Genomic DNA, 12,772 nt, shown 5'->3' on the forward strand with positions numbered 1-12,772 from the left:
TCGGAAGCGAACTGAGCTGTTGTTGCCTCAAAGCTTCATTCGTTCCAAGCATCCATCAATGTCTGTAAGCCACATTCTTATATACTGTCGGAATCCAAGGCTGAAAAACCCATCGGTATACACACAGTTGGACAGCGTGGTGGACCACTGAAAAAAAATATATATATATTTTGCCGCTTGTGCCTCTTTGTGTTTTCTGTGTAATGTTCTTTGAACAGGGAGCACAAAAGAAACCTTATCACAAAAGTGATTTTCTGTTTATACGTCTGTTAACAATGAAAAAAAAAACACTGAACAGAACAGCCGGGTTCTGACAGGAGCGTCTGAAGAACTTGTCTCTACTGTTGTCTCTCTGAGTGATTAAATAACTGAGCATTAATGCACATGGTAAATACCTCAAGGCAGTAAATGAGAAACTGACATAGATGCAAATTAATTAATTTGCCACAAAAACATGCTGGGAGTTGAGCTGGTGTTTTAAGCTAGAGGTGTTTTGGTGAAAGAAGTTTTTTACTTCAGTGTGTGCAAATACCAACTTGTGTTTTAGAGCAATGATAATGGCTCATACAGTTTAATGTGTTCTGTGTATGAAGGCATGAACTGGTTTTAATTATGCTGGTTTCTTTTTAAGAGGCTGCAGTTGTTTAGGTTTGTTCTAAAAGAACTGCAGGCGAGTCTGCAATGGAATTCCACTCACATACTCACATAGCACTTGCATTTCAGCTCTGTTATTTTTATAAACAACCAAACACTCCACGGCTCAGTCGTCTTTAATGACTTTGGCAGTTATTGTGCAATTTTGACACGTCTAATATTGAGTTTCCCAAGTATACATTTTTTTTAAAAAAGGTTCATTTTCCACCTGCGTCGGATTTGGTCAGTACACAATGCATCGATTTAACCATTGGAAAATAAATATTTTGGATTTCATTCTTGGTATTTTTTCCTCGATGCTTTTGTACAACAACAACCTAACAGTTTATTGTAAAAGTATATGTTTTAGCTTAACGCCACTGGAGTAATTCCTACAAAAATGTTTTTCTCATTGATCTAAAGCAGTGCTTCTCAAATAGTGGGGCGGCCCCCCCTATGTCCCCGGTGAGGTGCCAGGGGGAGTGTGAGGGGCTTCCAATTTAATATGGCAAGTGTACCACTGCTGTAATGCTTGAATGATAACAAGTCTCCAGTCACTAGGTGGCAGCACCTCATACAGTGGTTTGTACAGATACAAATATACAGTACATATTTTCAGGTTCTTAATAGTATTTGAATTTGCGTTGGTTTGGGTCGGGGGGTGCGTGAAAACATTTTCTGCCCCCATGACAGAAAATAATTAAGAACCACTGGTCTAAGGAATCAAGTTAACGGCCCTCTCGGGGGGCAACCCCCACTTTGGGAACCTCGAGGTATAATGAAGTTTTTAAAATATAGTTGAACCTGTGTTCTTGTATTTCCTTTCAGCTTACTGCAGGAACTCCGTGGATGCTCAGTGGTACAGTTATGATGACAGCAGCGTTGATCTGGTGCCAGAGGAGGAAGTCTGCACCCGAGGAGCTTACATCCTGTTTTACCAGAGACGTAACACCATCCCACCATGGTCAGCCGGTAGTTCTGTCAGAGGTATGTACTCCAGTTATTTAACTAATAAAAACACATTCACAGGATCCATCAGCCTCTATCAGCACTTCCAGCCCGGCTGTGATCGAACCACGCTGCTACAGATCTCGTGCTGACTACAGTGATGCACTTTTTAGGTGACCTTTAACAAGCAGGCAGTAAATTGCCTTCAGACTGTGCAGAATGCAGGAGCAAGGCTTGTAACTGGAGCTGAGATATGGCATCATATCACCCTGGTTTTATATTCCCTACTCTGGTTACAAGTCATTTTAAATATTTATTGTTAGATTTTAGTACTGACTTTAGAGCCCTCCATGATCGAGCTCCATCACTGAGCTCCATCACTGAGCTACTAAGATCATCACTCATGATGCCCCCCCCACCATCCCTCCAGTCGCCCACACCTCTGGAAAGCACGACCTCTGACTCTGAGTATCATAGAGTCCACTGAAGTCTTAAAGGAAGAACTAAAAATGTTTTTTCTTTTTAGACCGGCATTTTACTGAGGTTGATGTTTTTTGTTTTTTATCTGTCAAAATTCCTATATAAATAAAAGTGGCTTACTTACAACTGATACAAATATATAATTTAATATTTATGCTAATTCTGCACATGCTCTCAGAGTGCATTGAGTCTCGTTACATTACGCAACAGTAGAGTAGAATAGATGGCAGCCTCACACTTCCCTCATCAAGTCAGACTTTTATTCATACCATCTGTGAAAAACAAGGCTAATCTTATTTTTTTTTCATAGGAACATTTGCAACATGGTGAAACAAACGTTTTGCAAAAACATGTCATAAACATCCTGGCCTCATTTCAATGCCTGTAGATAGACTTATTTCCAAACAGATTAAGTAGAATTGGACCACGGGAACACCAATCAGAGGCCTGCGTCCACCGCAGCTCTATATACATCAGGCTGAAAACAGGAAACAAAACTATGTAGTGTCTGACTTCACTTTTGGTACTTTTTTCATACAACTTTTCTAATATTTTGAGTGAAAGAATAACTCTTGTGCAGCAGGGACTTCTTCTCTTGACGTCCTGTTCACATCCAGGATCAACGTCAGTGTAGTCGTCCCTGCAGTGTTCACGTTATGATAACAGTCAGGAGTCTTAACATTTTCCATCAATTCCATCAGGATCAATTCTTTAGTCTTTGCTAAAGAAAAAAAAAAGTATTTTAAGGTCAAATTAAACTTTCCTGACAGCCCAGACACTCACCCGATGTTTTGACCTGATCTAAGATAACATAAATATTGAATTATTATCAATTATCCATTCTCTAAAAATGAAAAATCACTTAGGGATACTTTTATGAGAAGCAGCTGAAGTGCTCCATCATGGGCCCTATCAAATGACAGCTCAGAGTCATTATCTTCTAAAGTTCTCCATCAAAAGATTCAAGTGTTTCATTATTCTTTTTTGGATTTATGTACAATGTTGTGGCTCCATACACAGATGTGATTAGGATCAGAGGCTCTTGGCATCAAATATTAACACAGTAGAAGCCAGGTTGGTAGTTTGAAACATCAAAGATGACGCCTGAACAAGTTCACCCATCCATCCACCCATCCATCCACCCATCCATTTATTAACCTCTCCTGAGATGGATTCAAATCCTCAGGGGATGTAAATAGAGCGAGGTGGCACATGAAAGGGACTGTGCTCACTTCTAATTGGTCCAGAAAGGTGACGAATTTAAACTTGAAGCATTCGCAGTGAAAAGAAATGACAGGGAGCAGCAGATGTTCAGTATATTAAAAGTGCAGCCTGTCATGGAAATAAAGCCAAGCTGTGTATTAGCCTCTTAGTTCATTGGATTTCTCCAGATGAGTCATACACATTAGACACACTCCATATACACTGCAGTACACAGTACTACACAGTATAAACCTCTCAAAAGTGCTTCTTGTATAGCATGTTATATATATATGTATGTATATATATACCGGTATATGTATATATGTATTTTTATATATATGTTTATATATGTATATATATATATATATATATACACACATATATATGGGTATTTATTAAATATATATCTGTACATTATGTATGTATGTATGAGAATATATAGTCTATATATAAGCATATATATGTATATACTGTATAGTTTACTTTTCAAAAAGAAAGAGTTTTTTTTTTTAAATATATGGCCGGACTTTTCTATTGATATGCAAATTAATTCTGCCTGCGTTACACACTACACCAAATAGGAATAAAAGCTTTGGCTTTATTTCAATTAAACCCAGTAATTATGTTTTTTTGTAATTGGTTCCCGATCTGTACGACTTCATATGAAGTGACTCTGTCCTTACTGACCTTTAACTGCTCCACAATTTCTGTTCAGCTGTGAAGCAAAAACAATAGCTTCTAGTTAGTTTACCTCTATGTTTTCATGGTATCATTAGTGCTCATCGATTATCCTCCTTCAGCAACTGACAAATGAGAGCGTGTCAGTTCTGTGTGTTGTCAACCTTCATTAATGCAGAGTTACTTTTCCTCCAGAGCACATTTCCATATTCATACCTCTGATGTGTTCGCTGGCCTGTCTTAAAGGCAGAGTTTTTTTTCCTGCTTCAGTTTTGAAGTTTTTTCGTCACTCAGCTGTTGGATGTCGTGTTCACAGACCTCAGCCCTCTTGTTTGTTTGCATCATCTTGGTTTTTGTTATTTTTTAAGGGCACTTTCTGTAATTCCATCTGACAATCTGCTCCTTTGTGGTGTTCACTCCGTACGAATCAGTTAAATCGTGTTCCAAGCTCTGATGTGGGCTTTATTTTGTTGTTGTTTTTTTAGGGATTTTAATCTTCTTCCAACAACAGCAGCGGGTTTGAATCTCAGACCATTCTATTCTGCTACCTTCCTGCCACAATGAATCACACGACCACTGAAGAGAAACACTCACTACCTGAGGAAAAACAGGGTCAACAGGGAGGAACTCCCCACGGCTCCACTCATTCCCTGATATTTTTAAACATTCAGTGAGAAAATCAGGTTAAAAAAAGAAATTTTTTTTTTTATCTCGATCTCGATTGTCGCGCTATTTTAGCAATTATCCGGAACTAACTTCAACCAAGAAGAGAATAGCCTGAGCCGACATTTGTGTTTTGGGTTTGTTTACTTTAGTGAAACAGCCCTGTGATGGAATTCTTCATCACATTTTCTAACATTTCCTCTGCTGCCCCGAGGTAGAACTGCAGGAGCTACACTGGTAAAATAATCAGAACGTTCCGACGTAGGAACTGAAGAGTTTTTCCTGTCTCGTTTTTCTCACAGGCTCCACAAGTTCATCTGTGTCGGACCACTGGCTAATCCGACTCTCGGTGGACGGTAAGAGAGGCAGCCTGGTGTCTCGGTCGTCCATCACCGCCCCTTCATCTGTTCCTGACTCTCCAGAGTCTCCAGTCTTCATCACCGAGGGTTCCAAAGAGAGAAGAAGTAAAGCAGCAGTGTCAAATTCCTGTGTTTTAATATTCATCCTCTTATGGTTCGTTTCTCTTGTGAATACTAAAATATTTCTTTTTCAACGTTATATTCAGGTCCTTTTGAAAGTCAGCCGTTTGCCAGAGGAATCCCAGGTCGCAGCGTCAGCATGAGACTCCCCAGTAAGACCAAGGACACTTTGAGCAAAGTTTTCCCTCTGCGCTGGTCGTTTGGTTCCAAGGACAGACGAAAACCTGAGCCAGTGCCTCCACCGGTTCAAGACACAGCCCCGGTAGAGCTGGTGCAATACTTGGAATCTGGCCGCCGGCCACGCTGCACAAAGGAACCAATCGTATCACTGATGAGTGAATCACGCAGCACAAAGAAAGTTGCTGAGGGCAATGCTGCGAGCGCTGTCCGCTCTGATAAAGCCAAGGATGGACCGCTCCCAGAATCGCCACAGGTCCCTGAGGGTCAGAGAAGACCATTTGACAAGACAGGTATTAGGATCAGCAGGGGGGGGCAGGGCAGGGAAGAGGGAGCCGTAAATATCAACAGCAGCTCCAGCAGTAACACCCTCACCAGAAGAAAAGACACCACGAAGCCGGGCTCCTCCAACGCCTCCCATGACACTGATACAAAAAGAAGTTTGAGCTGCGGGGTTCAGCCGAGCTACAGCAGCCCCAGCCTCCACGATGCCTCTCTGAGGAGGCAAAAGGGGGAAAGGGCTGACAGGGAACGTCACGGCGCAAGTGAAGCAAACTGTAATACCAAGAGAGGAGACGTGCCGAAGAGCCACGAAGGACTGCTGTCTTTCTTCAAAGGTAATTTCCTGAAGAAGGAAAAAGACCCGAAGAAGTCCAGAGAGACTGAGTCCGACCGAGGAAGAGGAGGCGAGAGAGGAGGAGTAGGGGTAGAAGGTGAGGGAGGAAGCAAACGGACCCTGTCGAGGCTGTCGCTGTCAAACGGATCGGCAGTGGGGAGAGCGGGGGTGGAGGGCGTCAGGTCGAGCAGGTCAGGTCACCTGTCCAATGAGCTGACAAACGGGAAGGTCGGACACACGGCAGCTGAAATCAAGCGCTCCCAAAGTTCCTCCAACATTCCCACCAAAGCAGAGCACAGCGTGAGCAGGACGGCTTCTCTGCACCGCAACGGGAAGTCCACGGCGTCTCACAGCCTGGCGGCCGACAAGCCGCTTCACGGCACGCTGCAGAGGACTCGTTACAGCACAGCTTCACTGGGACGCAAAAGGACGGTCCCCGAGTCCAGCTTCTGATGCACAGATATATTTAATATAAACACAAACACAAGGCCTTTTCCCTCGTGTCAAGGGAAACAACTTTACGTTTGAAGCAATAGAGCTAAATTCACAGCGATATGCCTTTTTTTAAGCGGGAGAAGAACTGTGTGGTTTGCACATTAGAGCTACGGAGTAAATGAAGGACCTTTTAACGTTTTTTATTTAAGATGGGACGATTCTGTCGTCGTGCTGTTTTATTCATCACTCTACACAAGTGCCTAAAAAGAAAAAAATCGAAATATGCAATTTATGCCAACAACAATGTTGTTTTTAGCACAAGAAGCACAAGAACACCAACATCCAAACACACAAAGAATGGATGATTCTGCAACCCCGAGGATCGACCGATCCTGATACCAGTCTGATACCTTCTGTTCTCTTATTTATTGATAAAACTCCATGTTCTTTGTTTTGATGTTGGTTGCACAGACGTCCAAAACATTCTGTTCCCTTGAGGGAGAAATCAACTGCGCCAAGTTATTGCACAACTGCAGCAGCAGCAGCAGACTCAGCAGCAGCGTTCAAAATGAACCATCAAAACAGTAATAAAAATAAATGAAAATCAAATTCTAGTTTTAAAATAAGATACCTCACAGTAAATGTAGCCCAGACGTGATATATTGATATATCAACAGAAGTTGCGATATATAGACATAAACGATCATAACTTCACCTGAAAAAGTAAAACTAAAGTAAAACTGACTTGTGGGGGCGTTAAAGTGACGCTCGAATTGTCCTGCGCTGCGGCCGCACGCTGAGACTCGTCAATGAAGTGAATGTTGCACCATGTGCAGCTGCTTCCTCACCTCTGAGTGATACAAGAAGCTGTTAACACCAACACCCGCCGCAGCAGCAGCAGGGTCTCTGGTAAATGCACGTCATGCAGAGACCTGACCTGATTTTTTCGGCTGTATCAGCACCAGTACCAATCCCTGAAGATGGGATTGAACCACAGATTGAACCACAGACATACGTATTGTCATCATTGCTGCTGTAGGAATCAGTTTATTCTCCTTCAGTCAAAAACTGCCGGTGTTAATTTATATGGAAATCCTACCTGTGTCTGACCTGCTGTCACAGTCTGAACATGCAGTGAAAATAACAACCAGGGTTGAAGTGATGTTTCACACCGACACGGATGTGACTGTGAGTTATTTACACGTCACAGGCCACGGCTCTGCCTCTCAAGCCTCGTTGTTTTCCATTCACCTCATTAAGTCATTTAAGTCAAGGTTATCGTTTATCGCCGTTTTCAAAAGAATCACGACAGAAAAGGAAACAAATCTGTGGGGGCTTAAATCTGCGGGAACAACTTCAACGTCTATTTTGATGTATTATTTTTCTGGAGTTCTATAAAAGGCTGGAGTTCAGAGACAGCTTTGGAAAAGTGGTGGTGGTTGTGGGGGCGTTGGGAGGGGGTTCATCTGAACCTATCACTGACTGGTGATACAGAGATGCTGCAGTGAAACAGTGGCTGCAGTGAAGGCTGGTAATAAAAACACTTTAAGAGTTGCCAAAATGGTCAATGTAAAGTTTCCAGTGTCGTTAGATTCATGACTTCGCAGGTTCTTCTTTGAAATTAAATCAATAGAAAATGTCTAAATGAAAAGAGAGTAAACAAACAGAACCAACCTGTTTCCCTTAACTACCAGTTGCTTTTTTTGTTTGTTTTTTTCGTTGACAACATGCCAAGAAAAACACATCTAATTGTGTGGTTTGTTTTCTTCTGTAACCTTTTTCAAAAGGGTTTCCAAAAACGGAACCAAAGCTTTAAAGTATAATTCAGCGAAGGGACAAAGGTGAAATATTTGCCGAATTTATTTTTAATGAAACACAAACAATTCTCTTATTTACCTGCGGCTCACATCACTAATTGGGACACAGATGCAGATCTTCCTCAGCCTCGCGTCCTGTCTTACTTATTTGTTTTCTTTTTAAGGCACTGAGCTTAGCCACAATGGCAGTTTTAATAAGTAGACTTTTTTTTTTTTTACTCCTTAAACTTTCTGTGATCAGACTCACTTTCACCTTAACTGTGCAGCAGATCTTTTCTGGACTGCAGGCAGGCCAGTCAAGCACAGAACCACTATGATTTCACAGCAGCTTTTTTTCTGAATTCCTGGTCCATTAGATAAGACATTGATTGGATTAGAGCGTTTGAAATTCCAGTACAACCTTCTGTGTCTGCAGTGCGTTCACATTTCTGCAGATCCCCGTCAGATGTGACTGGAGATGAACCTTCACCACAGTCTGGATGCTCTTTATAAATTGATCAGCTTTTCCTCAAAGAACTCAGCAGTGTTTTATCTCAGATCTGTTGTATGGCTTCCTGTCTGCAAAATACAGGGAGCAGTTTTTTGATGCAGTATTATTATTGGTTTCTCAATGGTCTGTGATTGTTTTACACCACAGCTAATTGACACCTCTCCATTTCTCTGGTTTTTTCCATAATGAAAAGGCCATTTTTTTTCTTAAATTTTCAGTCTCGTAGCAAAGTGTCCTTTCCTTCCTGGGAAGGAATAAGAAATGAGATTCATTAAACAGACAGTTTGTGTCTTTTACTTTCTTAATAAATGGGACCTGTCTGATCCAGACCCTGCTGTAATCTGTACAAAAGAAGCTCCACTAGCAAAGTAGTCATTGTGATTGTTTTACACCACAGCTAATTTACACCTCTCCATTTCTCTGGTTTTTTCCTCCTCTCAGAGTTAAAACAGACGTGTCACAGTAGGAGGCGCTGCATCGCTTCCCTGCCAACAGCACGGACCTTTCCTGGTAGAGGTCACAAATGGGGTCACGATAGAAAAGTTCAACTTATGTCTGTGAATGTAAGAGCAAGGACAGGAAATGCATTTGGACACTAAGATGTTCAGGGACCCACGTCTTTCACCACACCAGAGAGTTCGCTGACAAAGTTCAGATTAAAGTGCTGAATCATGGCCAAGTATTTTTTTTTTTTACCTTACCTTAAAAGCAGAACATTTTTTTCCTCTCATAACAGAAGGAATGTTGAAGGGATTAAAATAAATTCTACTTTTGGCCTTTTGCCTGTGAAAAATGTCAACAAAAAGTTTTTTTTTTTTTTAACAGAAGTTTTACAGCCGTTTTCTTTCTGGAACAAGTTTTTTTTTAACAGATTTAAGTTTTACAGCCGTTTTCTTTCTGGAATGGTACAGTGTGCAGTGAAATTTGAATTCAACGATGCAGTACCACAGTGTTGTTTCCGTCTGCTCCCCCACAGGACTCATCTGTGCTTTTCCGTAACGTCTGGCGTCTGCTGATGCCTCCTTCGCCAAATCCCACTCAGAGTCTACAAATCTGATAATTCGTCATTATAAAATTTTACCCTTGGTGCCATCTATCAGCTTGTCGTTTTCCTTTTCGCTGTGGCTGTATTGCCAGTTTCAGGCAGACATGGAAACGTAATTTGTCTTGTCACATGAAGGAGAAGAATCTGTGGAACGAATCATAATCATTTGATTTAATTTGTACCTTATTAACCCTTTTATATCAGTCACAGCTATAAATATTGTGTCAGAGGTTAATGTTCTCCATTATCCGTAGAAATGCTGTCTTTCTCCCTCCATGATTATCTGTCCTGTATATTAGAATACATGTATATTTAAGTACAGCAGAATGACTCACAGCTGCTTTCCAAAAGGTCACTCACATAACAGACGAAGAACAGCAGAATGTTCCCTCCATTTCCCTGGACTCCATGTTCAGAGCCGCTCCATTATGGCTAATTGAGGACTTCCTGTTAAGGATTGAGTCTCAAATGTAGATGGTTCCATTTACGCTAACAAAATAGAGTCGTCCGTACGTGCGTCGATAAGGAGGGTGTTCGATAAAGAAAACTTCCCATCGTTCATGCTGCACGTGTGTGTGTGAGCCTTTATCTGTCACCGTGTTCCAACATCAGAGAAAATAGTTCAGTGTATTTTTATATGTCTAAATTGATATTTAAACTACAGCTTCATCTTCCTCCTCCATCAAATATAATTGTTTTTCACCTCTCTCTTCTCAGCGAGACTTTAACAACGTCAGATTGACCGTCGCTGTGCAGCGTCACGTCTCAGAATCTTCGTTTTCTCAATCTTTAGTTTGGCCTTCAGATAATTCATATTATAAACTAAAAATCCCATCGTGCCTGTTTTAGTCAGCACCACTGGTGGAACTGCTTTCTGTCTGACACATACTGCCCACTTAACTTACCTATATTTATATATATATATATATTCAAAATATATGTCATTATACCAAATATATAAAATGTAATAATATTGACCTGGTAATATTTATTTGTTTATCTGTACAAACTACTGTATGAGTTGCTAGAACCAGAATTCTGCAAACAATCCCCTGAATATTAAATTAGATGAATTAAATGAGCTGCAATGCTGCCATCTAGTGGCTTTCACTTTCATATATAGCTGTTTTTCCCCAAAAAACGCATTGCGTTATCAGGTTTTCAGTAAAACCCTCGTCTCCAAACGGACGTCGTGTTACAGTTGTACAGCATGAGAGCGGGGGGGGGGGGGGGGGGGGGTAATTCCGTCGTAGTCAGCCTTACCGCCCGTTGATGGCTGACGGTTTGACATTGGTCCACGTGCTGCTGAGTACAGTGGTGTTTGGGGGAAACAGACTGAGGTAATGAAAAGGCTGCGATTGAAATTTGCATCCAAACATTTGTCGCCGCATGTTCATTAACATTTTTATTGCCCTGAACTTCTTGGCCTCAATTGACCAGCAATAACAGTGAAACGATTCGCTCATTAGCGTTTACCCTTAGCAAGCACACACACACCTTTATTATTCCTTAAATGAATGTAGAATCAGCACAAGAGAAAATATTTTTAGGCATATAAATATATACATACATATATATATGTATATATGTGTTTATGTATGTATATGTATTTATATACTCTTTATATGTATAAATGCATTTACACATACACTGTATATGTATAAATATGTGCGTATATATATTTATATGTCAATATAATAGCGATATATATGTATATATTTATATGTCAATATAATAGCGGTTTGAGTGAATTGTTAGGGTCATTTTTCTGTGCGCGGCTGCTGCTCTGCTGTCAGACAGACAGCAGCTAAATGGCAGTAGTTGGACAGCGGCTGTGAAGCAGCAAACGTACAGGAAGCCTCCGTCTGTGTGGCTGTCCTGGAGCTCTGTGGTCCTCACCTGAAGCATTAATATTCAATATAACTCATCATGTCCCGGCAGAGTGACAGAAAGCCCACAGCTGTGTTTGTCAAAGGCACCACTGCCATACGTGGTGGTAAGAGGCCCCTCTGGGACGGGGAGTACAGTCGGCAGTGTTGAGGGACGGCTAGCTTAGCTTAACTGTCTGTCAGTTCCCGCTCTCTCAGTTTGGCTGCAGAGCCAATGTGACGTCCCCTCATTTGGTTAAAAGGCATTTATTAAGTGTATCGGCCACCATGTAAATACAAGCCTTCCTGGTGCCTGTATCTGTTCCCATATTAAGTGGTAAAACATAATCATGAATATTTTTGTACCTGAAAGAGTTCTAAAGAAGGAGTTCTCTGTGTTATAGAAACGTTGAGGTTTATGTAATAATGAGATTTATTTTTGTCCGTGCCGTCATATATTTTAATGATATACAGAACGTCCCAGTTCACCGTTAATACAATTCTTGTCAAATGTGGGTCGAGAGCGTTTTCTATGTTATCTATATTTTTTATTTATATAAAAATGCCGACAATTGAGTGTCAACACTGTGTGTGTGTGTGTGTGTGTGTGTGTGTGTGTCCACACAAATGTTTAAATAAATAAGGTATTACTATTCACACGGCGCTGGTGTCAACACTGTGTGTGTGTGTGTGTGTGTGTGTCTGCACACATGAGTTAATAAATAAGGTATTACCATTGACACGGAGCTGTAGTGGCCATGGATTTATGTTTATGATTTATGCCGTGTTTTATTCCGACGTCATCACTGGTCTGACTTTAAACCTCCATTGCAAAAAAATATTAATTTTACTTCTGACTACATGTCCCTGACTCTCAAATATCAATATTGAATCATCCTACAGAAAAAAATTCTTGGCAACTGCTGCGCTATAAAAAACTATTAAATTAATTATAAAAACAAAAACAAAAAACAGCAGCTTCAGCCAAAAACCTTAGCTGTGGAAATTCTCCAGTGGGTTAGAGAAGTTTAGTCGAAGTCTCAATCCTGACAAAACATGAAAAACATTCGCAATGTTTTAAAACTTATAGTGAAAAGTAAACTTAAGGAAAAGTCACAGACTTACGAAAAACTAATTTTAAAGTCAATCTGTGTTCGTGAACTGTGAGAGTTTTGATTGTAACCAGTCATTAATTGGACTGAATTGACAACTACAAGAACACAGAGCTAATTCACGACGC

At 40.8% G+C, this 12,772-nt stretch overlaps 1 protein-coding gene across 1 annotated transcript in view; it reads left to right on the forward strand.

Moving 5' to 3' along the window:
• Positions 1-7,052, forward strand: part of usp43a (ubiquitin specific peptidase 43a) — a 64,813-nt gene extending 57,761 nt beyond the window's left edge. Inside the window, exons 15-17 of the mRNA XM_008316783.3 lie at positions 1,462-1,620; positions 4,908-5,069; positions 5,171-7,052. Coding sequence (XP_008315005.1) covers positions 1,462-1,620; positions 4,908-5,069; positions 5,171-6,330 — 1,481 coding nt within the window. The 3' untranslated portion in view covers positions 6,331-7,052. The remainder of the gene's footprint in view (positions 1-1,461; positions 1,621-4,907; positions 5,070-5,170) is intronic.
• The last annotated feature ends 5,720 nt before the right edge of the window (positions 7,053-12,772 follow it).

Source organism: Cynoglossus semilaevis, chromosome 9 (assembly GCF_000523025.1).
Source record: "Cynoglossus semilaevis isolate Cse_v1.0 chromosome 9, Cse_v1.0, whole genome shotgun sequence".
Lineage (NCBI taxonomy): Eukaryota > Metazoa > Chordata > Actinopteri > Pleuronectiformes > Cynoglossidae > Cynoglossus > Cynoglossus semilaevis.